Here is a 27,604-nt window from a genome sequence, read left to right on the forward strand (position 1 = left end):
CCACTGACACGGAGCAGGAGATGCCTCTTTGACTTGATGGTAAGTGTGACACTTCATCAACCCCCACAGAACCCACTTCCTTTCTAGCAAATAGAAAACAACTGAGAACATGAATTGACTGTCAACTTTGAACACTGAAGGAGGAGATTGTGTCTGTTTCTGGCAAACATGAAGTTAATCGTCTGGTATTTCTTTCTCTTCTGTTTCCAAGTTGAAGTTCTAAAAGGTAAGTGGCCTACTGACTATTTCTTATAAAGTTGTAATTCAAGTGAACATTAAGAGAAATAAAAGGTAGAAAAATTAGGTACCAAATAGAAAGTAGCGTTGTTTATTTTTTTAAAAGTAGGAACAATTGAAGAAGGGCCCAAGCACATGGCTGAAGGCACCGGGTAACCTGCTGTCACTGTTATCGGCATGGGTTTGCATAGCTGCCTTTGATACTGTTTTAAAATGGAAAAAAAAAGGGTTTCATGGGACCATTATATTTTTAATTTACCTGTTTGGATTTAGCTGTCAGTGGATAAAGTAGAAGAGTGGCTTAACATTCTCAGAGAAAGATGAAAGGCAAAATGACTTCTGTCAATAAAATGAAAATTAAATAGTCCTGGCATTTGGGCTGGAAATTCTGTGGAAGAATATAGAATGGAAGGGCTTTGAAAAGAAGGATTTTGATTTTAATCTTATCTAGGTGGTATATTGTCAGATATGCCCAGGCTGCCACAGAGTTTTTATTGACACTAAATATCAAGGATACCCCAAAAGGCCAAGGAGGAGTGGATGATGTAAAAACACTTACCAGGCTGCTGTAGACATTTAAAAACAACTTGGAGTCCTCGATTCTTTCTCTTGGATAGTATATGCTAGACTCTAAATTTAAACTAAATTTAAATCTGAAGTCACTCGCTTGACTATGCCTTTTTACAACCTAAAGAAATCCATTAGCAGCATGAACGTGCTCCTGAATTAATATTCATTCATTCATTCATTCGTTTATGCAGCACAGAGCACCTTCCATGCAGGAGGCACTGTGCTAGCTGCTGTACTTACAATGATAAGCAAAACCACATCAGTTCTTGCTCTCCTGAAGCTAACTGAATGGTTATGAGATGGGCATTAATCAAATCATTCCAGGAATTAATGATAATTGCAGTATGAATCCAATTCTATGAGAGAATGTAACAAAGGAGCCCTAGTAGACTGGGTTTGTATGGAAGAGAGAATGGGGAGGGAGTTCATTGAAGGCTTTTCTGTGGAAGTGACCCTTGCATTGAGGTGTGAAGGACAAGTAGGAATAAAGGGGGAGAATGGTGTGTGGGTGGGGAAGAACATTACATGTCAAGAGAAAAGCAAGTGCAAAGGGCCTGTGGCAGAAGGAAAGGGAGTTAAGGTCAAGGACTTGGAGGAAGGCAGAGATGTGCCTGAGAACAGAGAGGGAAGGACTTGGGGTGGTGCAGATGAGACTGGAAATGGAAGCAGGAGCCAGAACATTCAGATCATCTAGGCCATGTTAAGAATTTTGTTTTGTCTTCTAAGGACATTGGGACAAGTCATCAAGAGTGTTTTTCTTTTGTTTTGTTTGTTTGTTTTGTGCTGCTAAAAAGCATCCCAAATGCCAATGCCATTTGGGTGGTTATAGTGGTGTAACCTGTGTTCAGGAGATTTGAATTAGCACTGGCATAATTTCTGTGGAGGGATAGATCCAGCCTATATTGGTTGTTTCAAGTCACCAAAATAGGATGATGAATAAATTGTACTCCTAGAATCTTGGGCCTCAAATGAACAAAACCAGTGTTCACTGTCATCCACAGAAAATGTCATGTAGTATGCCATTTTCCTGTTTGACAAGTGGCAAAACAGAGGCATGAGTGGCTAAATAGTGATAATAAATAAAAATACCACCACAGTGGGTTTACCCAACAACTACCATTTTAAAACTCAAAACATGAAATAGTCAAACAAGTTAAGGAAGAACTTGCAGGTTTTTTTCTTAGCCATATTTTTAATCCTTCCCACTATGGGTATATTCTCATTACACTAAGAGATAGGAATTATTACTTTCAGTTAATGTTTGAAGAATATCAGGTGTGATTTGTTATTGTGATTTGTTACACAGCAATTATGGCAGAACCAAGATGAGAATTCAAATGTTTCTGGCTCCATATTCTTTCCACACTGTGTTGAAATAGCAGAGACATAACGTAAATCTCAAAGGAGAGAAATTCTGATTAATTTTATTTAGTTTGTGAGTTAGGAAGTTTGGAAATCTTGGTGATATCCAATCTTCTACTGATCTCAATGTGAAATTTAACACTATCTTGTTCTTTTAATGATTCTGGAACAATTGGAAGCTTCTCATTCTAAAATGATCTGGGGAAAATGTGAATCTGTAATTGCATTTAGAAAACCCTCTTTCTAGACCTCATAGCCAGTGGGGACCAGGTGGGTGACCTGATGAATTCTGGTTTTAGACAGATGACTCTGAATGCAGCGTGGAGAATGTACTGGGATGGGAGAGAGATGGTGGCTAATAAATGCCCATGTCTCGTGATGTGTTCTGAGAAGACACTGGGAGAACACCTTCTTGTCCACTTTGGGCCTTGCTCTGTCACTGTCACTGAAGCAATGATTCCTGAATTTCATCATCTCACAGAAAACAGCCCTTTGGTGTCTTATGTACCTGCTTCTCCCCAAGAGTGAGAAGAGAAGTCCGTGTTGCTGAGCTGACCTGTCACTCCTCCTGGCCTCTCCAGGACCCTGCAGAAATGTTGGGTCCTGGCAGTGCCCACTTCAGTATTCATGTTGCATTTTTTAAAAAAAAATCCAAGTCTTTTGATAGATGAATTCAGGTCATTCCCACTCAGTATAATAATCCTTTATTTGGTTTTATTTCTTGCATATTATTTATTTCCTTTGTTTTATGCTTTTACTCTTTTCTTATTTTTTTTCTGGTTTGATGAAGTTTCTTTAATTTTTCTATTGCTTCTGGTTGGTTTAGAAGGTCAATGCCACTTCTTAATTTACTAAGATGTTATCTTCATTTTTAGAAATTCTTAAGGTAATGTGTGTTATTCTATTAAAATAAACTGATAATGATGATCCCCTTGTTTGATATGCCACCCCCACCCCTCCACCCCCCACTGAGTTCCCCTGCACTGACATGAGAACTTCTGAATACTCTTCTTTTCCCTCTCTCACACAGTCCCCGTTTGGTGCACCCCTGTCCTGATGCTTGGGTTTTGCTGAAATAATCTAATATGTATAGTTTATGATCATTACTAGATTCCTCTTAACAGTATTTCCCTTCTGTTTCAATAATCCTTTTTTTAAACTTTTATCACATATTTACAGTGACAGTATCATCCTCTCCTTTTGCTCCTTACTTGAAATCTGTCAGACCCAATGATCATTGGCTCAGAAGACTTCCTCAGACACCCCTAACACTGAATTCTTGCATAGGAAAGGATGTCTTTCTTATACTCTGATGAATGACTTATACCTTTTCTGGGAATAGGATTCCACACTGCATTCTTTCTCTCTGTCTATGGATATTTAGCCATTGTCTGCTGGCTTCCAGGCTTGTGAGTAACCAGTTCTTTGCTAATCTGAATCTCATTCATTTGCAAGCAATTTCTCCACCACCCCCTCCCCCCACGATCTTGTAAATTATTCATTTCAATATTGGGATTCAGACATTTTACTAGGATATGCACATTTCTCTGTGTGTGTGTGTGTTTATTAAAATTGTTTGGGAATGGATAAGCCTTTTCAATCTGCAAGTATTTTTCTTCATTTCAGGGACATTCTCTCCCAGTATTTGTTTAATCCTATATTTTCCTCTTTCTCTTCTTTTTACTCCTTCCTAGAAATGCCTAATATTCTCATGTGAGATCTTGAGTAATTTATTTTTCCATCATGAGTAAATAAAATGGTCTTCATATCCACAACTCCCTCAGATGAAATTATTATAGTTGTTAAATTACTATTACCATATTCCCATTTCTTGGCAAAATAAAATGTGGGTGTACAGGGAAGAACTAAATTCTCATCTTGGCTTTGCTCGCTGTAAGAGCCGTAGCTTTGTCTGACTTAAAACACTGCCTCAGAATGCACAGTTGTGTACTGAGCAAAACCCACAACTTACGCTACCTCTCTATCCTAAGAATACATATATGTATATATAAAATGATTTATTTGTCATGTATATAAATATATAAAATGATTTATTTGGGGCTTGAAAACTTTTTTAAAAATATATTTTTTATTCATTGGAAGCCTGGTAACCAATGAAAAGGACACATTTTCTCCATAAATGGCATCTCTGTGCTACTGTTGTTCTAAGAAATTGAGTCTGTCAAATCCACTTCTTGGTCATTCTAAGTAAAATAAGAATTTTATTATTTGAAACCTTCTTATAAAAATTCAAAATTATATTTTGTAGACAATATCTATGCATTGTGTGCAGAATATGTAATATAAATTGAAGCTGTTAGTCAAAAGATGATTTTTTTTCACTGATTTTACCTGTAAGATTGATCAACAAAGACAAAGATTTGCAAGTTTAGAGAGAGTCAGAAATTAGGGATACAAATCTCCACTGGGTCGTGCAAAACATACTGATGCTTGAGTCTACCTTGCTTAAGGTAAAGCTAAGAAGAAACAGATTGTTCTTAAACGGGGTGACAGACTCAGAAGGTTTGATTCAGTTCATCACTAGTATTGATATCAACCATTTGAGCCACAATGATGCACAAACAATACTTTCAACAATCAATTAACAATAATTTAAATGTAACTTTTCCAATTTTGAGAAATCCAACTTGTTACAGCCAATGTTTATGTTCTCTTAGGGCTCAGTGCCAAAGAATCTGTTCATGAAAAAAACCCAACCCAAACCAAACCAAACCACAGAAAAAAACCCCAAATGTACTCACAATTAAAATTCTGTTCATTCTCTATGTAGGACTAAAGCAAGAATCTTATAGATGTACTTGTTTGCACTTTTACATGTGAACTCATATTTATGCATTTCTACAGGCAGATAAGTTATAGGATAATTATTAGGAATGTAAACTTAGTCAGGGCAAGGACTTAGACTTTGCTGCAGTATCAGAAACATGGGGAACTTACACAATGGCTGATGAATGAGAGTGTCTAGGGAAATGAGTAAGATACACATAATGCAATTTCATATCTAGGAAATATTTTATGGTTTTTTTCTAATTTCCAATCATAGAACACATATGGTACCAATGTGAATACTATTTTAAGTATTTGAGGCAAAATATCCAATACTTCTTGAGAGAAAATAAATACCTGAAAATAATTTCCAAATCTAGATTAATGTTAAAAACTTATTTTGTTTTCTTTCTTATTTCTCAGCAAGTCTTTCCAGCTCCTATACTACAGTTTCTGTAAAGTGAGGAGGCTGGAGTAGATTATTGTACTAAGAGATGCACTAAGAGTGTAGACCCTGGTATCAGATGGTCAAGGTTCAGATGATAGCTCTACCATTTATTGTCTCTATAATCGTGGTCCAGTTATTCAAGCCACAGTTTCCTCATTTGTGAAATAGAGATAATAATAGAGACTCTGACTTTTGAGGCGATTATGAAAAACATTCTTGCATGTAAAGCATTTAATAAGTACCTGAAACATAATAGGCACCTATTACTAATAAGTACTTACTATTCTTATTATATGGCAGCTACTAAAAGCCTAGATATTTATATAACTGCCATACCTATTGGGTTTTAGAGAATTAGCTGGGATTTGTTCAGTTTAAGTCTTTGCTTTTGGACTGAAAAACAAGTGCTCCCTTATACACAAGTGAATAGGATTTCTTGTCCTATTTTACTCACTCCTCTCCTTTGCCCTTTACAAGGACATTTACCAAACTTATTTAGCCTCCATATTCTTCTCTTCATTCATTTATTTAATATTATTGAGCTTTTACTATGTTCCACTTTCTGGAATTATTTAAGCAACCATGATGCTCCTTGGGGAACTGAAGGAAGATAGACAAAAATAACAATCATCTAAGATGACACGAATTATAAATATATTCATGGAAACAAAACATTAAGAGCATAGAGATAGTAGTCTTTGTCTGGGGTTTCAAATATATCTTGGGAGAAAGGAGGTGGCATTCAAAATGGTTCTTGAAGAATGAATGTGGGTTTCTAGGCAAATAAAGAGGTAGTAGGATATTCTAAGTCTATGGAAACAGAAGTAATGATGTGAAAAGGATAGCAAAAAGTTCAATATGGCTTGAACATACCATCCATGTGATTGTGAAAGGATTTTTGTATCATGCCAAAGAATTTGATTTTACCTTGTAAGCAACAGGAAACTAATGCAGACTTTTTAAGTAGAGGAGTGAAATGCTTTTTAAAACACAATTTTGGGATAAGGAAGCAGGATGAACCAGGAAGAGAGAGATTGATGTTGCACAGGCCAGTAGAGAAGCTGCTTCCACAGTTGAAGCCAAACATGAAGAGGGCCTGGACTGGTAATGGCAATGGAGGAAAGAGATTGAATTCAAGAGATATCCAAGAGCTAGAGTCAACTGGACTTGGTGGCCAATTGGATGAGCAGAGTCAGAGAGAGGGAGAAATGAGGAAGACTCTGAGGTTCCCAAGGCTGTATTAGTGAAGACCCTAAAGGATCGGGTTTGGGTATGATGAGTGCATATTGAGGTAGTTTTGGAAATATTAAGCTTAATGTGTCAGAGGATATCCAGATCAAGAGGTTGAAAGGAAATTGGAAATAAGGGTCTGGAGCTAAGTAGAGGGGTGGACTAGAGATAAAGATACATGGGTTATGGGAGTAGAGATGATAGCTGGAGCCATAATATAAACAATGACACCCAACAAATGTCCTGTCCCTCTGCTCAAAGAGCATTGCATAGCAGCTGAGGAATGGATGTAATGTGGGCTTTCATGGATGCAGATAAAATTCTCCCTCCATCCCCTGTGAAGAATCATTGGGTGCATTTAATCTCATGTGATTTCCCTAGCAGGACAATTTCACATCAGTAGCAATGAAATAACTAACAAAGTAACTTGTCTGCAAATTAATTACTTTGTGACTATTGCTACAAAATTTTATAACACCTCTGGGATTTTTCTATTTTCACGAAGAAAATCAATTTTTACTGGAAGAATATCAATCTTTCATTTTTCTTATTATACACACTTAGAGAACTAAGGGTTGTTTGAAGCCCTGTAAAGAGTTCCCTGGAGAGGGAAAACAGTTCACACATTTGTGTGTGTGTGTGTGTGTGTGTGTGTGTGTCTACTCCTTTGGCTCTTTTGCTTTCTGTTCACTTTTTGTTTTTTTGGTTTTTTTTTGGCTTTTTTAAAATGCAAATGTTAAGAATCTAGATTAGATTGGATTTATTTTGCCTACCCTCCATGCTGACCCCAATCACTTCTTTAGATTATGTAGCCTTTGGGTAGTAATGTAAGTATAGAAATAATGTTTATGCAAAAATATACTAGCCAGGGTTCAAAAATTTTAACTAGTAGACTTATAAGAAATGACATTATTTTCATAAAACATAAAAGATGTGGTAGAAACCACATTTTAAGAAATGCTGGAATTTCTTAGTACAAGGTCATGTATAACTAAAACCTAATATAAACATTGCAATTTTTAGAACTTTACCTCTTACATCACATTCATATATTGTGTTAAGCTAAAGCTTATCATCGCTTGATTACCGAAAATGTGTTTAATAAGCACCATGAATAATTGCAAACTCAGGAGATCTTATCTCCCTATCACTTTGAGACGTCTGTGGAGGTTTGTGGTTAGAAGTCTGAATTAAGAAGAATAAAATCATATTTCTGCTCTGTCTAGCATCTCTTACATTGTGCGGGTTTTCTTAATGTTTTCTTCAAAGGATTTTCAACGGGAGATAATACAACTGCCTATGAAGAGTTCTAACAGGATATACTCAGGTGAATGAACTTTTCTTCAAAGTTTTCCTTAACAGTCCTGAAAAAGCAGATGCAAATACTCTTATCCTTTAGAAAAATTTGAAAACCTAAAGAAACCACCGCAAATATTCCGATTTTATTCTTCAAAACTTTAGCCCTATTGTTATCAAAAGTAATCTTATAAAAATCATAGTGAGCAGCAGTTAACAGTTTTGAGCCTCTAGAGGGAAGAAAATGCCAATGTTAGGCATAGTACTCCATGTAATTTAAGAGAGATAGTACCGTTCTCCATGTTGATTATAATTGAGGAGTGCCAACAAGAAATAAACAGAAATGTGTAGCAAAGCAAAAACTTAACATTTAGATTTTTAGACTCATTACCAGGATTCAAGAAGAAGATATTCCTATTTGTGTTTTTAGAAATATATTAAGTGCTTAACGATATAATATGGTGTCTATATAACAGATTGCTAACATGCTATGGTTATGAAACATATGTGTATTAGATGCCATTGGCCCGGCAGCTCCTGACTTGGCCATACATTTGCCAAATTTAATGATTATGTACTTTTGGGAGATCTAAACAATTAACCAGGTTTAAACCTGTCTTCCTCTCTACAGACATAAAAGAGTCAAAAGAACAACCAGCCATCTAAGTCTTTATAAATGTGGTAGATATTTGATACTTGCAGGTAATTGACCTTTTTTTTTATAAGTTCAGAAAGATACTTCTAATTAGAATATGACAACCCCCACCCACTTGGGGAGGTGTCTTGTATGCATGATTGTATATCTGCAGTACTTGTTTCCAGAAGACAGAAGACATGGCTTAGTTAACTCTAGGCTCATGTCCCAGCTATGAGCTGTGTTGTCCTGGGCAAGATATTCACTTTTCTGACCCTAGTTTAACTTGATAAATGTACATGTAAAATCTAAAATGAAGGGGTTAACTTGATTATTTTTAAGAGCACTTTTGGTTCTTACAGCCTACATTCTGTGCTTCATCTACTCATATTTATAATGTCACAGGGATCAGCACATTCACCATCCATCCATCCATCCATTCAATAAATATTTATTAAAACTTACTATAAACCAGGTGCCATTGGAGGCACCTGGGAGAGATTGGTGACTGAGACTGACAAGGTCCCTGATTTTAACACTCTCATTATTGTATGGTAGCCAGACACTAAGTATGTAAAAAAAATTAAGAAGGCAGATACTTCCGACAATGATAAATACTTCATCTCAAAGTAGTACGATAGGAAATGACTTAGGGAGTGTACTTTGAATTGGGTGGCTAGTGGTTGTTGAGAAAGTGTCATTATTCCTGAATGATGAGAAAGAAACAACCATGTGAAGATCAGAGACAATAGTCCAGGCAGGGACACAGCAAATCCAAAGTCCTGGGAATCAGCTTCATGTGCTTGAGAAATAGAAAGATAGGCAATGTAGTGAGGGTCCTGTATAAGACAGTGTTAGATTGCTGGGATGGATCATGTGGATCTTGGGTATCCAGGCCAAGGAGTTAGACTTTATTGTAATTGGAAATTGGAAGGGCCTAACTGTTTACTAATGCAGGACAAGGACACTATCTGATTATGTATGTTAGAAGATCATTTTGTTTGCTCTGTAGCAAATGGATTGTAGATGGGCAAGAGTGAAAGCAGAAAGTTAGGAAGCTCACAGAGTCCCAGAGAGAGATGAAGGCAGCTTGGAACAGTTGTAGTGAAGATGGAGGAGAATGGGTAGACTGATAAACATAAAAAGGAGGTACAGTCAATTAGTCCTTACCGGAGGCAGACTTTAGCATTGGTCCTGTAAGATTCAGCCTGTAAGGACCACTGGCTTCATGTGTTTGCCTGCTTCCATCACACTTCCCTTGGCACTTGTTAAAGGCACTTTGACCTTTGAATGAACCCAGTATCTGCCATGGATCCAAGAAGCTATGTGACCTTGGTAAAGAATTTAACCTGTCTGGGCTTTCATTTATCGTACATGAAAGAATTGGACTTGCTATATGGTTTCTAATTTTACCAGATCTAATTGTCCATGCTGCTGGGCAGAGGCTGAATCATGTCACGGGAGACATGAGTGTGAATATGGGAGTGTTTATAGTTCCTGAAACGTGGACAGTTATGAGAATTTATGGGATTTGGAGATGGAAAGGTTATGGTAGGTAGAGTGGGAAGCATAGCAACGGCAGTGTAAGAGAGGAGATGTTGGAGAAGGATTTTCTATTAAGCAGTGATATGTGAAGAAAATATAAGCAAGAAAGACAGGAAAGGAGAGCAAAAAGAGAGATTGGAGAGGGTCCCACGCAATTTTTAACAACTGATATGGCAGGGGAACTGACCAAACAGATTTGACGCCCAACTAATTATAACAGAACTGGCTATAAAAATTGGTGCCATCATACCTATACTCCTGGCTGAGTATTAGACATGGAGATAGGAACATCCAGGGAGAGAGAAGAAAAGATACTACTGCTTTTTCAGTTATAAGAAACTAATGTATTCAGGTGTTCCTGAAATTGTTTATCCATTAAATACTTTAGCTGTAGATAAATGGAGATGATCTTCTTTTGATATTATTTTTCAAATGTCACCAAAGGCTAAGGAGAATTTGTGATGAGGTATTTGAGCATATCTCTTCTACAGGTGCCAGTATGATTGTGAAGCAATTGATCAAATGCCATACCTTGTTCCTTTAGATGAAAACATTTAAATTGCAGACTTAGAATTGTTGAATGTTTTCCCAGATGGAAATTTTAAACATTGAGTCAGGCTTCTGATTACTACATTTCCTAATAAAAAGGTGAACTGTTGGAGGAAAGGGACACCAGGGGAGGAGTCTCAGCACAGAGAGGATAACAAACAGCATAACAATGCCTGCCACCAGGAACACGGTCCTAGGGTTCTGACCTACTCCATGGTTTGCAGGTGTCGGGGTCACCAACAAAAGCAAGCTCACACACCCACTAAAGGGACAATCTTTATTCAAATAGAGAAAAGACAAAGCAAGGGCAGCTTCACTAGTGGGTGTTAGTGCCCCACAGCCAGCAGGTCTGGATCCGTAGCTGACATGGGGAGATGCCATGCATGCACCCCTCTCTTGTGCTGCAAAATAAAGGACCCTGCTCACTTCCTTCTGGGCACAGATGGAGCAGCAGGCGTGGGCCTTACATCTCTCCTGACTCCCTTGAATAGCCGATTAAGATGCTGTGACAGAGAGAGGACTTTGGGGACATGACTTCCTCTCTGGAGGACTCGCTCAACAGCAAAGTGTTAGCTCTTTTGGTTGCTTATAGCCTCATCTGTATGTGTTCTAACCCTGGATCCACAGAAAGCCAGTGCTGGAAAGAACTTTAAGACCTTTTTGTCTCACCTCCTCATTTCATAGATGAGGAGGCTGAGGTCCAAAAGGGTGCTTTAATCACAGAGGCTTGCTGGTGCCAGAGACAGAATTTGCCTCAGGTTTCCTTGGAAACCGCTGCATTGCACTTCTACCACACTGCATATTTCATCTCATGCTGGACTATAAATCACAATGTGGGCTCAAAAGAGGAACAAGCTGCTGACAAACTCATCTTCAGAAAGAGAAAACAATGATGCACCTACATCCATGTGGGCATGCTGTGGCCGTGGACACTTTTGCTCCAAGATCTCTTTGTGGTTTACTTGCTGCAAGTCTCAATTCTCCGGGAAATTTGCCCTGAACATTTCTAAAGTAAATGAGGACCAACCCCCTGATTTTATCTTATGCTGCCATGGCAGTATAGACATGTAAGAGTCAAAGAAACAGTAGTGCAACACAATTTACTCTCAGACAAGTAAGTTCCCAAGCAAGATACCCTTTGTTTTAAAATCTAATATGGACTACACCTATTCTCACACAGCCCTTTCTTTTTTCCCTTTGCTTTTTGCTTACATTGTTTCCTCTATTTTTAAATGAAATGAGCTTATTTTCCTCCTGAGTATTTTTTAAGCTTCTTTATTGTAGCATAAAACATCTATACAAATAAGTGAACAAAAATAAATTACAATTTAGTGAATAATTAGATACAGTTGCCACTGATAAAGAAATAAAACACTGTCAGCACATGAAAGCTCCTCCACCTAATTCCAACTCTTTCTTCCACCTGACAGGAAACCATTAGGCTGATTTTGTGATTTTCATCTAAGTTACGAATTCCTTTTCTATTTTAGTCATTCTGGATGAAATCACAACATGCATGCTTCAATTACCAGTGTTTCAAGCTACATATACCTTTACTATCCTCCTAGACAATATGTTCTAAATTAACAGATATTCTTTCAGCACACTGAAGATATAATTTTAATGTATCATGGCTTTTATTGCAGTTGTTGAGACAAATGTCAGTCTAATAGATGCTTCTTTGAAGGTAATCAATCTCTTTTCTCTGGCTGCTTTTAAGATTTTTCACTGTGATATGTCTGTATGTGTATTTTAAGAAAATTCTCCTTGCAATTTTTTGGGATTCGTGAATCTGTAGATTGTGACTTTATTAATTACGGAAAAATGCCTCTCCCGTATTCTTTTGCTTTTCTTCCTGGAATTCAAATTACCTTAGTGCTAGACTTTTTTACTCTATACTCTATGCCTGGGATTGGCAAACTATAGCCTGTAGGCCATATCTAGTGGGCTGCCACTTTTAGTTCAGTTCACAAGCTAAGAGTGGTTTTTACATTTTAATTGGTTGAAAAAAATCAAAAGAAAATATTTTGAGGTGAAATTATATGAGATTCAAATTTTATGGTCCATAAAGTAAGTTATATTGGAAAACAGCCATACTCATTCTTTTATGGATCGCCTGTGGATGCTTTTGTACTACAATGACAGAGTTGAGAAGATACAGCATGGACTGTATAGCCCGGAAAGCTTAAAATATTTACTATCTGGCCCTTTGCAGAAAGTTTTCAAATTCCTGCTGTCTCACAACTCTTTTTTGTATTTTTTCATTTTTTATCTCTTCATGCTGCATTCTAGATAATTTTTCTAACCTATCTTCCAGAAAGTGTTGATGAATTCTTTCTTCAGTTCTAATATGCTATTAAACCTATCCATAGGGTTTTTAATCTCAATTAGTGCAATTGTATTTTCTCTTTTGTCAGTTCTAGTTGGTTCATTTTTCAAATTGGTTGACTTTTTAAAAAAGGTTTCCTGCTCTCTGCAGATATTATTACAAGTTTGTCTTTTATTTCTTTAAACACAGTAAGCTTAATTGTTTCATTTTGTGGATCTGATAGCTCAAATGTACAAATTGTTTTGAGGTTTGTTTCTGTAGTCTGTTGTTTTTTCTGTTGTCTTGTTACCTTGTGAGTCAGGTGATTTTTGATGATGTGTTTGTCATTGCATTAAATATTATTTGTGAGAATGATTTGAGGCCTATGAGTAAATCTTTTCTGCCAGAAATAGTTTACATTTTTACTTTTAAAAGCCTATGGGTTATAATAGTCCAAGATCACCTCACGCAAAGTTCAAGGATTGAGGTTTCCTGGATAATCAAAGTAACTTGAGGGTGCGCTGTAATTTGCATGAGGGCTGGTTTACTTCTGGTTTACCTGTAATCCCAGGGTGCAACTCTGGAATTCCTCCTTACTGGGGAGAAGGTATCTCATTACATTCCTCATTTTTGAGACTCTGGGAGTTGGACTATCAAAACAAATTTTGAATTTGGGAGATCAGCAAATACTCTCACAGTAAAATCATCATCCAAGATCTGTTCATCTCTCTGGGTCTGGTCCTTTCATCACGTTTAGCCTGCTAATTCCTCCTCCTTTGTGGTCAATTCCTTAATGCTTTTAATAATCTTTGAAGACATTTTATTCAGCATTTTTTGTTGCGTTCAGTGTGGAAAACATAATTGAAAACTGAAACATGTATGCTTATTGTCCAGGATAGAATCCCCAAGTTGAAAATTGATCCCCTAGTAATATGAGAGATATAAATTAAATCTAGAGATATTAAGAAAAATAATTAGTAGTGAATCTTAAATAAAATTAAGGTAACTAGTATAATAAGAATTGTGGCAAATGGACCCCCTTGCCACAGGCCAAATGTAAATTAGAGCAGTTCTTTCAGCAAGCAGTAATGTAATACATTGTGTTATAATAATGTTTAAATATTTTGACCAAATTTTACATTATTTACATGGAAGCTAAATACTTAAAATAACCCCAATGTCCAACACTAATCAAATGCTTTTACAATTATGTTAGAAGAACATAATGGCATATTATATAGCAATTAAAAGGTAATTAATTTAATTAAAATTATAATGACTGTAAAATAATGAAATGCTGTGATATAACATTAAGTGACAATAGCAGAATTCAGAATAATATGTTTGCTATATAAAACAGCATATACCTGGAAAGTAAAGAAGAAAAATATTCAAATAGTATTTCTATTTTACTGGAGGACTGGGTATTTTTTTTTTTTTTCTTAAACATTCTTTACATTTGTTATATAGTGTTCTCAAGAATAAAGACAGAGTTTCCAAAACTTAGGTTAAAAAAACCATGTCATACTAATAATTTTTTTACAAACAATTTCACTTTGGAAACTTTGTCTGATTATTTAAAAAAAGGAGGAAAAAGAGGAAAAGAAAAAAAGGAAGACAAAGAGCAGTTTGAAATTATTTAATAACTCAGGATCTATAACCAAGCCAAAACTGTTTCAATGTCTTCCTTTGATTATTCCTATGTAGTTCACGAAAATAACCTGGGCTTCCTATAAGCATAAATTTTATGAAAAAAACAAAATTAAAAAGCAAACAAAAATCTGGGACCTTACCTTTATCAATGGGCTTCAATTCAGTTCTCAGTGGATGAGAATCACAGAAGACATATTACTATCATTTGAAAATGATTCATCTGTTCTTTTGCTTTCCAGTGGGAGGGCACAATATAAATATATACTTACATATAACCACTCACTTCTAGTTTATTTGGTACTTCTAAAAGTTTTTTCCCTAAACCACATTCTTTCCCCAAATCTCCCCTTCTTTGGCTAAGTGCTACTCATCCTTCAATCTCAATTTAAAACTCACTTCCTCAAATTGGCATATTCTGATTCTCCAATCTCCTGAGTCAACCTTACTACCTTTATTCGAGTAGTACTCTGCTCCTTCCATCCTTAACATGAATTATAGCGCAGTACTACATTTTATTTGTTTACCATCTGTCTCAAATATAAAAGCTCCCAAAGGCAGGGACCATACCTGTTTGATTCATACTAGGTAAATATCTTGCTTAATATATTACATATTAGATATTCATACATGACAAGCAACTTTCTGGTTAGGATTTCCTAGAACACAGTCTTACCTTTGGCCATGTTCTCTTTTCCTTTGGAAGTGAAGTTCTTTCATTTTGGTGCATGAGAGATGATTTAATGAAGAGATTACTTTTATGCTCAAATATAATTATTATGGCAGCATATTCATTAAAGGTCACTTTTGCTTTGTTTTCTTTCTTTTTGTCCAGGAGAAATCAATGACTCTACCAAGTATGAGATGTTTACATTTCACAACGGAGGTGTACAAATTATATGCAAATACCCTGAAACTGTCCAGCAATTTAAAATGCAGCTGCTGAAAGGAAGCCAAATGCTCTGTGAGCTCACTAAGACAATGGAAAACAAAACCAACATGGTGTCCACTAAGAATGTGGAATTCTGTCAATCTCAGTTATCCAATAATAGTGTCTCTTTTTTTCTATACAAACTGGACAGTTCTCATGCCAGCTATTACTTCTGCAAACTATCAATCTTTGAACCTCCTCCTCATGATGTAGCTATTGTTAGAGGAGAATATTTGCATATTTATGGTAAGACATTGCTTTCATATTTCTAGCTTAAGAGTACATACACATTTTCACAGTTTTTCTCATTAATGAAAACAGTTAAACAAATAAGCATTGTTTGAGTTAGAGTTTATTTAGTACAGTGAAAGGCAATCTTTTATGATGAAATTATGCAAGGGACAATTTATTATTAATAATTATTAATGGTTATTATTAATCAGTAATATGCAGTTTAATCAGGTAGATTGCTGAGTTGGAAATAGGTCATATTGTCTTTAAAACCTATATGCCATTAAAGATCAGACAAAGATATTAAGAAAAGTATTCAAGCCCATCGTTAATGTCTGTTACCTTTATCCCCCTAAGGTTTAAGATTCTGATTTTGTTCTGGGTTCATTACTTTTCCTACTTACTCTTTTGCAAAAATAGAGACAGAAAAGCCCTATTAACCACATACATAAGCATCTATGTGTACAGAAGCATGTATAATAAAAACATAAGAATCTTTTAGGTTTTAGTTTCTGGATCCTTGCTATAATACTGAGATGCTGTCAGTTAATAGTTATTGGGTATCATGATGGTAATGAAGAAAAGCATCATTGATTAAATCGGGTTTTCAAATTTGGAAAAAGAATTTGTGATTAGCACTTAAAGAAGAAATTTAATTCTCAGAGTTTTTCTATAATGTATCTTTTTTCCAACCCAGAATCACAGCTTTGTTGCCAACTAAAGATCTGGCTCCCCATAGGATGTGCGGCTTTTGTTGTACTCTACATTTTTGGATGTGTATTTATTTGTTGGCTTTCAAAAAAGGTGAGCAATTTTATCTTTTCTTGCATCTGCTTAACTGAGGAATATTGGTGGTCATTTACTCATCAAAACTACACATTACTCTTACCAGAATAATTTGATCCACAGGAAGACAATTCCTTTTCTCCAAGATATACCAATTAATTAACTAATAATTTGGAACACAATCTTATTTATTTATTTCATAACTCACTTCCTTCCAAAAAGGACTCAACAGCTTACATGGATATATGTTATTATTATTATTTTAAAAGATAAGAAAATTGGGGTCAAGAAAAGAAAAAAAAGCCAGGCAGAAAGTTAAAACATAAAAATAGATGCCTATGATTTTTAAAAGTTATTTTAAAAAGTGCTGTAAATTTGATTCTAAGCTTCCTAAGAATCAGAGCAAAGATAAAACAATTAATTTTAAGTTTCACCCAACTGGTAAGATAAAAAACAATCAGTGAAAGAGTCTTATAAGCTGTCAATGGTAGTTGAGAAGGAAATTGCCAGCTTCTTCACATGGTAAGTTATTAGACTCCTTGCTTTTAAAGAAAACCACATAAAAGCTACTAAAAAAGATAAAATAGCACCAATGACAACATCAATGACAATAACAATAATCTCTCCATCCTACGGGACTTTTTTTAAGTTTTCCACATTAAGTTTCTCAATGAAAGAACTCATAACAATTTAGATATTATGTAAATATGTGAATACCCATGGTGTGGTCTGTGGCCAGACAGGGTGTATATCTGTGCCAGATTGGAATTCGAAAAGAGAGAGAAAGAAGGAAGACACTGAAATAAGGCCCAAGATCTTAATCTATTGGCTGAAGGAACGATAAAGACAAAAATGAGGAAAGCAGTTCAATAGAAAGCTCTTTTTATCTAAAGGTCTTCCCAGAGTGTCCTCCTACTTAGCCTAATGTCAGAAGCCTAAGTCACATCTTCATGCTTTTATCACATACTTCCTGGAGAAAGAATAGAAAATATGATCTTGCTTATATGAAATACCTAGAACAAACACATTTCATAGAGTTAGATAGATTGCAGGTTACTGGGGGTGAGGCGAGGAGGAAGGGAAAAGGGATTTATTGCTTAATGGATATAGAGTTTTTGTCTGAGGTGATGAAAAAGTTGGAGTGATGGATGTTGGTGACGGTGGCATGATATTTTGAATGTAATTAGTACTACTGAAATGTTAAAATTGGAGATTTTGAGCTGTATTTATGTTAGTACAATAAAAGGTTTAAAAAAAAGATGGGGAAGAGCAGCAGACAAACCAGGTTTCTGACTTCTTTTTTTTCAGAAGTATCAATCTTGTGTGCACGAACCCAGTAGTGAATATATGTCCATGGCAGCAGTGAATACAACGAAAATACCTGGAATCAGAGGTACGGCTCCACTTTGGGGTTTGGGCAGTGGAGAAAGTTCTTTTAAATATTTTTGTTTTGAAGGAAGGGGAAATATCTCTTTGGCCTAATTTTTGTATTTTCTGTGAAAATCTGAATTTCCACTTTAACTGAATTTATGCTTTCTGCTGTACATTAACAACAAATAAACAATAAGTTTGTAAGCCACTACTGAAAACAAACAATATGTTCTTAAACCACTGCTGCATCAAGGCAATCTCCCAACTGATATTTCAAAAGTTGTGATGATTCCAAGTCTTACTTGTTGAAAGCTTCATTATGTCATATGATGAACATTTAGGGAGCATGAACATAAATGCAAGTTACTGTGTGAGGAGCTGTGGGGGACACTCAGATGGATGGAGATTTTTGGACAGAGACTCAGAAGAGCTGGGCTCGTGGTACAAGGGGGAGAAGGAAAAATTGGTGAAGATACTATTATTGCAATGTAAAGAGGATGCAAGTTGAGACAGCTTGGATGGCCTCAGTAGTCTCAGTAAGGTGGAAGATTGACCTTTTCTGTTGAGAGTTGGGAATGAGGGCTGTTGGGTTGAGGAGCATCCAAAAAGTTTGAATCACTCATTGAGGAAAATTTGTGAGTTTTATGCCTTTGAGATTGGCGTGATCTGAAGAAAGTAATAGGGCAGAGGCCACTGCAGTTTCTCACCACCTGGTGGTTAAGGACGACATGAAAGGGACACACACACGCACAGCTGCCATCGTCATGGAATCATAGCATGTGAAGGGACCTAAATACTCCTTTTAGTCCGTCTCCTCGCTTTTTAGATGAGACAGATCGATGCTCACAGTATTAAGTGACTCTCTTGGTTGCCCAGATAGTTCAAACTCTCTAGCTTTGACACTAGTAAAGAGCTTGTGTCTCACTACTTTGATATTGAAAAAGTATATTTTCTCCCTATATCTGTGTTCTGTCTTAGTTTGGCTCCCCAAAAGCAGAATCTGAAACAGGGACTTGAGTACAAGTAGCTTATTTGGGAGGTGATCCCAGGAAGAAGGATGAGGGAGCAGGGGGAGGGAGGCAGGGAAGGAGGGTGCACAGAGTCTCAGCTAGTGGCCACAGGAGCTTGACTTCACTGGGGCCTTGGAGAAGTGTGAAGGCTCTTCCCGGAATTGTTCTTTCAAAGGGCCAGAAATGGGGCATTTATCCACTGGCTCTGGTCCCCTCTGATTTGGGGTTGCCTCCAGGGGCATTAGCTCTCTTTCATCCCTGGGCTGTGTCCTGTTGGACTGTTGAGGTCTAGAATTGGCCACCCCAGCTGCAACTGGAATCAGAGATGGGCAGCTTCATGCCTCACCTACTGAGCCTAGCAAATATCTTGTAATTAGGCTTAGATGAATAATAACTGTGAAAATGGTCAGAGGGTAAGCTTCCTGAAGGTGGGCAGGGTCTCTCTTCTGTGTTCCGAAAGCATTAAGCACACACAGTTCTAAGCAGAGCATGACTCAACATCTTGTAAAATTGGCTTCATGAAATTTCTGTATGCTAGGTCCCGAGACAGGCGACTCCATAGGCTTAGCACACAGTGTGTACTCTATTGATGCTTATTTAAACAAACAAACAAATAAATATTCCATCTAAGTCAAATATTTATTGTATGATTATTATGTGAATAATGTTGTGCTGAGTAATGTGAGCTGCGTAGTGGGAGGGGAGGCTCAAGACAGCCATGTCTTCTGATAGTCTGTAATTTCATCGGGAGAGGTGACATGTTCCCATGCAAAGTGGAGTAGCATGGCAAAAAAGCACATGATTAATTGCAGAGTGAAGAGGTCAGATGATGTCTGTTACAGGAGTCCAGGTGGGCTGAGCAAAACTTTATGGAAAATGTGGAACTAGTCCTGTGTGTGTGTGTGTGTGTGTGTGTGTGTGTGTGTGTGTGTGTGTATGAGAAGCAGAGGAAAGGGGAAAAGTAGTTGAAGGAATTGGCACATGGAGAGCTTTTTAATAATTTATTGTAAAATTTTGTTACAGATGTGACCCTGTAATCTGGAACTCTCCGGCACCCAAGCATGAACCAAATTGGCCAGTCCCCCCTGCCCCCAACTTGGAGTGTGAGATTCCCTTCTTTCCTGAACCACGGAGACAGACTTGACTTGACTGTATACATTCCCTACTGGTGTTTTGTTCAATCTGGACCAGTGATTATATCAGTCAATAGGAATTTCAACAGACTGTCTCTATGCTGCTGAGTTCTCTCAAAACAAACACCCTCTCATGACTAGCTTTATGGAAAGCGCCACTCACGTGTGCTCAGCAAATAGACCTCACTAGGGTGGAATCCCTGTCTTCATATCTGCTCCTAACAATGCACCAGCCAGTAAAACAAACACATTCACAAAAAATTTTTAAGATGCCAGAGGTACCAAATCTGCAAAGCAAGTGGGCAGGCAGGGGCCAGGATCTGCCTGCATTTCACCAACAGAAGACCTCTAATTTCTGTAAAAGGAGATGCTTCAAAATTGAAGCTCTTTTATTTCTGAGGTGTAAACATGTCCTATCCTATATGAATACATTAGTATACAGTACTTTCTTCTCCAACCGCCCCACCAAAAGTTTAGATGCTGTACCCTGCTTTCAAATTTCCTTTTTAAGACACTTCTACATGACTACTTGGCAGCTGTTCTGAATATGTAGCCATTTCTATATTTTTTCCCTCTGCTGCTCAACAAAATACAAGAAAATGTATACCGTTGCTGTCAGTGGATATAATATGCCTGCACTTTCCCTACAAGAATATATTTACCTCAGAAAGACATCTTATTTTCCCAAATTTAGTGAAAATGGTTTACTTTGTTAACATTGGTGGTAGGAAACATTGCCCAGAATCAAAGGCAAATTCATTGTATTATCCTGTTTTCTACCATTATCCAAGTTTTCACGGTGCTAATTTCCAGCTAAGCTCTTTTCATAGACCAGATTAAAACTGTAGACAGACAAACAAAACCATCCTTGACTATAAACACTCTCCTGAGGTAGAGCCGATTAGCCATTTAGCATAAGCCCTGACTTCACCAGAGGTTGCTGCCAAACTACAACCATGCTGCCTCTGGGCATGGCAGGTCCAAATGGAGAAATTCAGTCCTCAACAGCCTGGAGCAGCCCTTCAGAACTGGTTGGGATTCCAAGGGTTGAGAGCCTCCTCAGAGTCGGGGACACCCTGGAACCATAGCCCCCAGAGATTGAAATCATTCTGGGAACACAGTGAGTCTGCACTGTGTTCATCCTCCAGGATGTACAAAGAATGGAGCTTTCAGGGGGCATCAAAAACTGGGCTGGCCCTTCAAAATGCTCTTCCTTTGAATATAATTTGGCTGGAGAGATTCTCAAGAACATGTAAAATGTGATGATTCTTTGTTGGAATATTTTCTCCACTTCCCTGTCCGTATGCCCAAGGTTTCTGAAGCAGCCAATGTTTTATGTAACAACATTTTTAACTTTAGGTAAAATGGGGGTATTTAACAGTTTAAAAATCTGTAGTTGCCTGCTTATAGTTTACTTTAAAAGTGAGATCCAATGTGTCATTATGCATGCCTATATTGTTTTAAGTGTGCGTAATGCTGGATGTGTACAGTACAGTACTGAATTTGTAATTTGAATCAAGTATAGTATTCTCTGTTCTCAGCTGACTTGGACAACCTGTCTGGCTTTGCAGAGGGGATCCCTGAGTTGTTTGCAGCTCTCCCTGCCGGGAGTGGGAGCCTCCACGGTGGCACAACTGACTGGAGGCCCGAGCTGTGCCTCTGCAGCTTCTTAAGCTCAGTGCTGGACATTGCAAAGTGAATTATTAAAGGACAATATTTCTGTGAAATAAAAACTGTTTTTTACAGGAGCCACTTATCAAGCAGATTTTAGCAACAGTAGGAAGCTAAAGAATAAACATTTGCTATTCCACAACTGAAAATGCCTCAGTGTTTCTTTGCGGGGAGGGAAATGATTACCTCAGCTAGAAGTTGCAAATTTGACCTTTATTGGAACAGATGTTTTTTCCATTTGAAAATTTTAAACAACCACAAACTTGTAAAAAAAAAAATTGGAAGTACAGCAAAAGGAGTCTACTTTTCCTGGGGAAGTTTCGGACCTAACGCCTTATTACCTCTTAATATTTTAGTATGTATCTCCTACAAACAAGGATACTCTCCTCCATAATCACAACACAGCATCAACATTGGAAAGCTACTATCTGATCCTCACATCCACTCAAATTTTATTAGTTGTCCCCAGACTGTACTTTGGGGATTCAGTTCAGAATCTCCCTTTGCATTTTGTTGTCCTTCTTTACAGTGTCTTTCAGACTGGGTAGCTTCTCAGTCCAGACTTTTATGCCCTTGACACTTTTGAAGACTACAAGTCAGTTATTTTGTAGAATGTCCCTTGAGTTGGGTCAGTCTGATGTTTCTTCGAGATTAAATTCGGGTTATTCATATTAAAATAACATATTAGACAGGATATTATTTACATAAGTTTATTAGAGCAGTTTAACATTCATGAATTGGGCAGCAACCAAACTGCTTGTGGAAAGGAACTCCATTGTTCTAATTGGCTGATAGTTAACTTTCCATTTTACATAGAGGGGTCTTACAAGGACAGCAAATATAAATTGATTACTATGATGTATTTGTCCATTTTGATAAGCTATCTCAACTGGACTGAGACTGGTCTATAAAGTGTTGCTTATCTGCATATCTATAGGGTGCATTCCACTGTTTCATTTTTTTGGAAAGTCCCTGCAGGTCAACAATTTTGTCTTCTGGAAAGCCGTTTCTTGGAAAGGGCTTGCTCCCAGCAATGCCCAATGCAGGCAGCCATTTTATTTTACATACCATTTTTCTTTGGCAAAAATAACACAGAAGACAAGGTGCATTCTTTTAATTGCATCCTATCTCATAATATCAATTTATTACATTACTGATAATGTTCATTTTGATCACTTGATCAAAGTGTGTTTGTCAAGCTTCTCCACTGTGAAGTAACTCTTTTCCCCTCTATGCATAGTCAATAGATATTTTGTGGGGAGGTATTTTGAAACTTTGTAACTCTTCTGTTCTTCATCAAAGTTTCAATATATTCATTCATGTCTGTATGGACACATAGTTTCCTGTTTTATTCAATAGGTAAAACCTTGTGTACCTTGGAGATATTGCAGATTCAGATCCAGACCACCATGATAAAGTGAATATTGCAATAAAGTGAATCACATGAATTTTTTGGTTTCCCAGTAATCTAAAAGTTATGCTTACACTATTCTGTAGTCTATAAAGTGTGCAATAGCATTATGTTTAAAGAAATGATGTGCATAACTTAATTAAAATGTGACACAATGACACAAAGTGAATACATGCTGTTGGTACAGTGGCGCTGATAGACTTGCCCAATGCCTACAGATCTGCAATTTGTAAAAAAATGCAGTATCTGCAAAGTACAACTAAGTGAAGTGCAATAAAATGAGGTTTGCCTGTATTTATTTTGATGTTTAAACTGTACCAGCCTTGGCCAGTGGGAGCCCATTCACGCTGGCTCCTGAATCCTTCTGATGGGATCCATCATTCTTTCAGCATTTCCCTGCTTTCTGGCAGAAGATATTCAAGGCTTAGCTTATACTTTCCCAGCCCCCAGTGTTGGAATCAGCTGTTTCTCCAGGGAATACAGGGTTCTTTTAGCAGAAAATGGTTTGTAGAAGCCAAGAACCAGGCACTAGTTATGGTCTTTGCTATTGGGATTTCCCTGCTTCTAGGGCTCCTCCATGGGTTATATGTATTTATATATATGAAAATAAATATAGCTGTAAGTGTGTGTATGTGTGTGCCTGCCTACAAATATATGTATATATATAATTTATATATATAGAGACATAAATGTGCATGAATATAGATGCATACTTGCACACATTTACATCTATATATTTTTTCTCTATCTATCTATCTATATACTGAAAACTGTGGGTTCACACTTATGCCTTTAATTCCAATATGGCAATACATGGTTCAGTCTAGATTTATCCCTATTATTTGTCCCTCTTCTGAGACTGAGAAACTGGACTTTTATTAACCTGAATATATTTAATTTTTTGATTACTCCCCTGGTATGAAATCAATCTCCCATTTTCTTGCCACCGCCTCCCTGATATGGTGCCCTCTTCTCTCTGCTGGAGCTCTCACTCCTCATTTTAGGCTGCTCAATCCCTTGTTATCATCTTTGCCAAGCTTGGGCTCAGACACTCCCCACATTGGGCCCCCATATGGATGCCCTCCTCACCCTCTTTGTTCTCTAATATCCTATGCTGGAATGTCCTTCTGTCCACTTGGGCTCTTAACTCCTGCTTGGGGACTATAGTGGCTCCCTTAGCTTAGGATGGATGGATAACCCTGTGGCCTGTGTTTGACACTGGCTTCCTGAATTTGCCCATGGTGTCAAGTTACAATTGCCTACAGTGATAACTGGCTTGCCAACACACTCTTTATTGGCTGCTGTTCCTTCTCTGTCTCTCTTCTTCATTTCCCTACTGGTTTTTAATTCACCTCCAACATAAACTACTTAATACTGGAATCCTTGTTTCATTGTCTTCTGGGGGAACTCAGATTAAGACGTCTCCTTTAACCTTTTAAGATGTCATCTATTTCTGCAGAGACCCTGACTGCAACACACCCAAGAATGACCTTCTGGCTTCACGCCACTCTTATGTCCAGCACCCTAGGGCATGTAATCCTCCTGTGCTCTGACCTCCCTTTTTATGAGTATCAGCTTGATTTCTACCTTGCTGTAGCTTTTTCTTAGTTAAATTTACATTCTTCACAAAAAAAGAGACCACCCTTCCTATATGTTATATGAGTCCTCTTTTTACTTGCAATCCACCCCCAATTTTGTTTATTTTTACTAGGTGAACAAGATTTCTTCCAGTACTTCTGAAGTCAAGCTGTGTGTGCTCAGCCTGGTTGCCAGTCAACTTTCATTCTATAAAAATGAGGAAGTGGGAATCTGAAAATTTCCAGGAGTGTGAACCCTCAGTATCAGCATTTACTTTCCTCCTTAGAGTCTGTGGCCTCGGACACAGACATTGAGGACAATGGTGATTCATCAAGTTCTTACCTACCTAACGAAAGGCAAGCTACTCTGGGTGACTTTCATCCTATGTGAACTTTTATTTCTTATGAACTGTTTATGAACTCAATTTTGAATCTTAGTCATTCTCTCCCTTGCCATATGTTCTTTTTAAGGCAATGAGACAGTCTGTCATCCAAATATAAATAACCCCTAATACCAACTCTTATGGACTCCTTCTCAGTCTTCCAAGTCTACTTGTATCATTTCAGTAACATCCTCTAACTGTGACTAAATGTCATCCTTTCTCGCAAAGTCTGCTTGGCAGAGTGATGGTCAGGCATGTTCACAAGGAATATGGTCTCTGCCGGTGAAGTTGGGCAAAAGCCTCTTGAAACCATGGATATCTGCCACTGATCTCCTTTCTCCTTAAGAAAGAATATCCACTGAGGCAGGGTTAAAAATGAATTTCTAATTGATAATATCATAGGGAAAGTTTTAAGTTCCCTTTGATGTTAATAAATAGCCTAATGACACCTAACTATGGTTCTTTGACAAAAATATAGTTAGTTCCCTGAAGTGTGACTTCTCCTTAGTATGGTTTCTCTCTACTATCGCCTATGTCTTCATAGTGATAGTCCAAAATGATTGCAGCTTATTTTTAATGAATGTAGCACTCTTTTCCATTATTCCCATGTGGAATTTTTGGTGAAAACACCCTCTTGAGTGGGGCTCAGGATATAGCTTGAATCCGTAATGAAGCTGAGTATTGCGTCTAAAATCCAACATGTTATTTAAGTTTACCTAAATACCTAGTATAAAATCCAGGTACCTCAGAAATCACCCAGAATTACATTCATAGAAATGACAGTCTAATCAAAGCAAAATTTAACTGAAAAAATATGTCTTTGCTTAGACTTTTGAGAATATGCCAAAGGAGAGTTGCATTCTCAAAGCACAACAAAGCTTCATTAAAGAAAAACTCTTTTTTCATTATTAGTCTTCAAATAGGCCTGGAGGCAGTGCTCAAAACAACTTCTCACTATTTTCCTTCTCCCTAGGGTACTCTATAAGCAGTATGTGCATCTTTTCTATTTCCTTCCCACATTGTTCCATCGAAAGTAGTTGATAAAATAGCTCACTCTCTCTTCCTCATTCATATTGTCCCTGTATTAGTTTCCTATAACTGCTGTAACAAATTACCACAAAGTTGGTACTTGTAAAAACACAAGTTTATTCTCTTACATTTCTGGAGGGCAGAAGTCCAAAATTAGTTTCACTGGCTTCTGTCAATATGCAGTCAGGGCTAGTCCCAGAGGCTCCAGATAATAACCCATTTCCTGGCCCTTTTCAGCTTCTGATGGCTACCAGCATTCCTTAGCTTGTGGCTGCTTCACTCCAAACTTTGCTTCTGTTGTTACATTGCTTTCTCCTCTTCTGTAGTCAAATCTCTCTCAGCCCCTCTTTTATAAGAACATTTGAGATTTCATTCAGAACCCGTCTCAAGACCTTTAACTTAATTACACCAGCAAAGTCCCTCTTGCCATATAAGGAAACAATCACAGGCTCCAGGGAGTAGAACCTAGATATTTTGGGGGACCATTATTAATCCTATCATGGTCCTCCACCACCAAACCTCCCCTCAATATCCTTTTATCACCCTTTTACACGATCATTCTGCCAGAGCATCCTAGGAAGCATTGTTCTTCTCAGACTGTATTTGATTTCTAGCCAATGACATTGTCTACCCCATTACACCTCAAGTCTCAAAAGAAACTCACCCAGAGACTGAGGCCTTCAGAGTAGGTGGGGGATCTCCTATGAACCCTTCCTTCTACTTCCAACCTGGGTTTCCTCTGCTTAGGATTCTCACCTCCTTTTGTAAGTCTCTCTTTCTGAAACTTGACACCCCTTCCTTGACAAAGCTTCAATTATTATCCTCTTTAGATTCTTTCCCTGTCCAGTGGGCCATATTCCAAGCTTGAGTCCTACAGCCATGAGTAGAGTTTTAGACTTCAGCCCACTGGGTGGCTGAAGCTCCTTTCTCTTAGCTGTACAGGTGCTGGGGTGGAAGGAGAACAGAGAGAACAGGTTTTAGTTCCATGAGCAATGGTGAACTTAAATCCTCCAATTCCAGTTTACATCTCATTACTTTCACCGAAGGAGCTGCAGATCCACTGGTTTCTTTGCTACTTGGTCTGTTAGAGCATGTCCCCAAAGAACAAACCCTACTTGGGACTCAGTACAGTCTGAACCCATGTAAGAAAAGACTCTATTGCCTCACTTAGCCAGTGCCCTGCCCTGTACTTGGTGCCACTGGGTCCTCATCATTGTGAAATAGTTTTTTCCTTGCTTAATCTGGTAGGGTCTGTTAGAATCCTAAAAGAAGTTGACATTAGCTTTTAATGGGTGTTTACTTTTTTAATTTGGAAAGTGGTCTAGACTTAAACTATGTTGAGTCAGAGTTTCCTCTGTAATGGATAGCAGGATGGAGATCTTCTATTTTCCTCTATCCCATAGTCTATATTAAGTGCTTTGTTGTCTGAATCCATTTCCTAAAACAGCCAAGAAA

General features: G+C 37.5%; 1 protein-coding gene across 4 annotated transcripts; it reads left to right on the forward strand.

Annotated features, from left to right (window-relative positions):
- Positions 1-102: 102 nt before the first annotated feature.
- On the forward strand, positions 103-21,898 carry ICOS (inducible T cell costimulator). 4 transcript variants are annotated; one of them, XM_037850325.1, is made up of 5 exons: positions 103-226; positions 15,452-15,793; positions 16,476-16,582; positions 17,873-17,957; positions 19,969-21,898. In XM_037850325.1, exons 1-5 carry the CDS (start codon positions 169-171, stop codon positions 19,980-19,982), a joined length of 606 nt encoding a protein of 201 aa, XP_037706253.1. In that variant the 5' UTR covers positions 103-168; the 3' UTR covers positions 19,983-21,898. The 4 variants fall into 4 exon arrangements, with proteins under 4 accessions (XP_037706253.1, XP_037706251.1, XP_037706252.1 ...); XM_037850324.1 differs by lacking the exon at positions 19,969-21,898 and adding an exon at positions 7,904-7,961 and having other exon boundaries at positions 137-226; positions 17,873-18,168; XM_037850326.1 differs by lacking the exons at positions 103-226; positions 19,969-21,898 and adding exons at positions 7,920-7,961; positions 8,562-8,632 and having other exon boundaries at positions 17,873-18,168.
- Positions 21,899-27,604: the final 5,706 nt, after the last annotated feature.

Source organism: Choloepus didactylus, chromosome 9, assembly GCF_015220235.1.
Source record: "Choloepus didactylus isolate mChoDid1 chromosome 9, mChoDid1.pri, whole genome shotgun sequence".
NCBI lineage: Eukaryota > Metazoa > Chordata > Mammalia > Pilosa > Megalonychidae > Choloepus > Choloepus didactylus.

What these genes read in the sequence shown, in the direction of transcription:
- ICOS (XM_037850323.1), top strand. Translation starts at nt 169, where the DNA reads ATGAAGTTAATCGTCTGGTATTTCTTTCTCTTCTGTTTCCAAGTTGAA. An exon ending in CCAAGTTGAAGTTCTAAAAG is followed by an intron (nt 227 to 15,451) that starts GTAAGTGGCCTA and finishes CTTTTTGTCCAG; the next exon opens with GAGAAATCAATGACTCTACC. An exon ending in AGAATATTTGCATATTTATG is followed by an intron (nt 15,794 to 16,475) that starts GTAAGACATTGC and finishes TTTCCAACCCAG; the next exon opens with AATCACAGCTTTGTTGCCAA.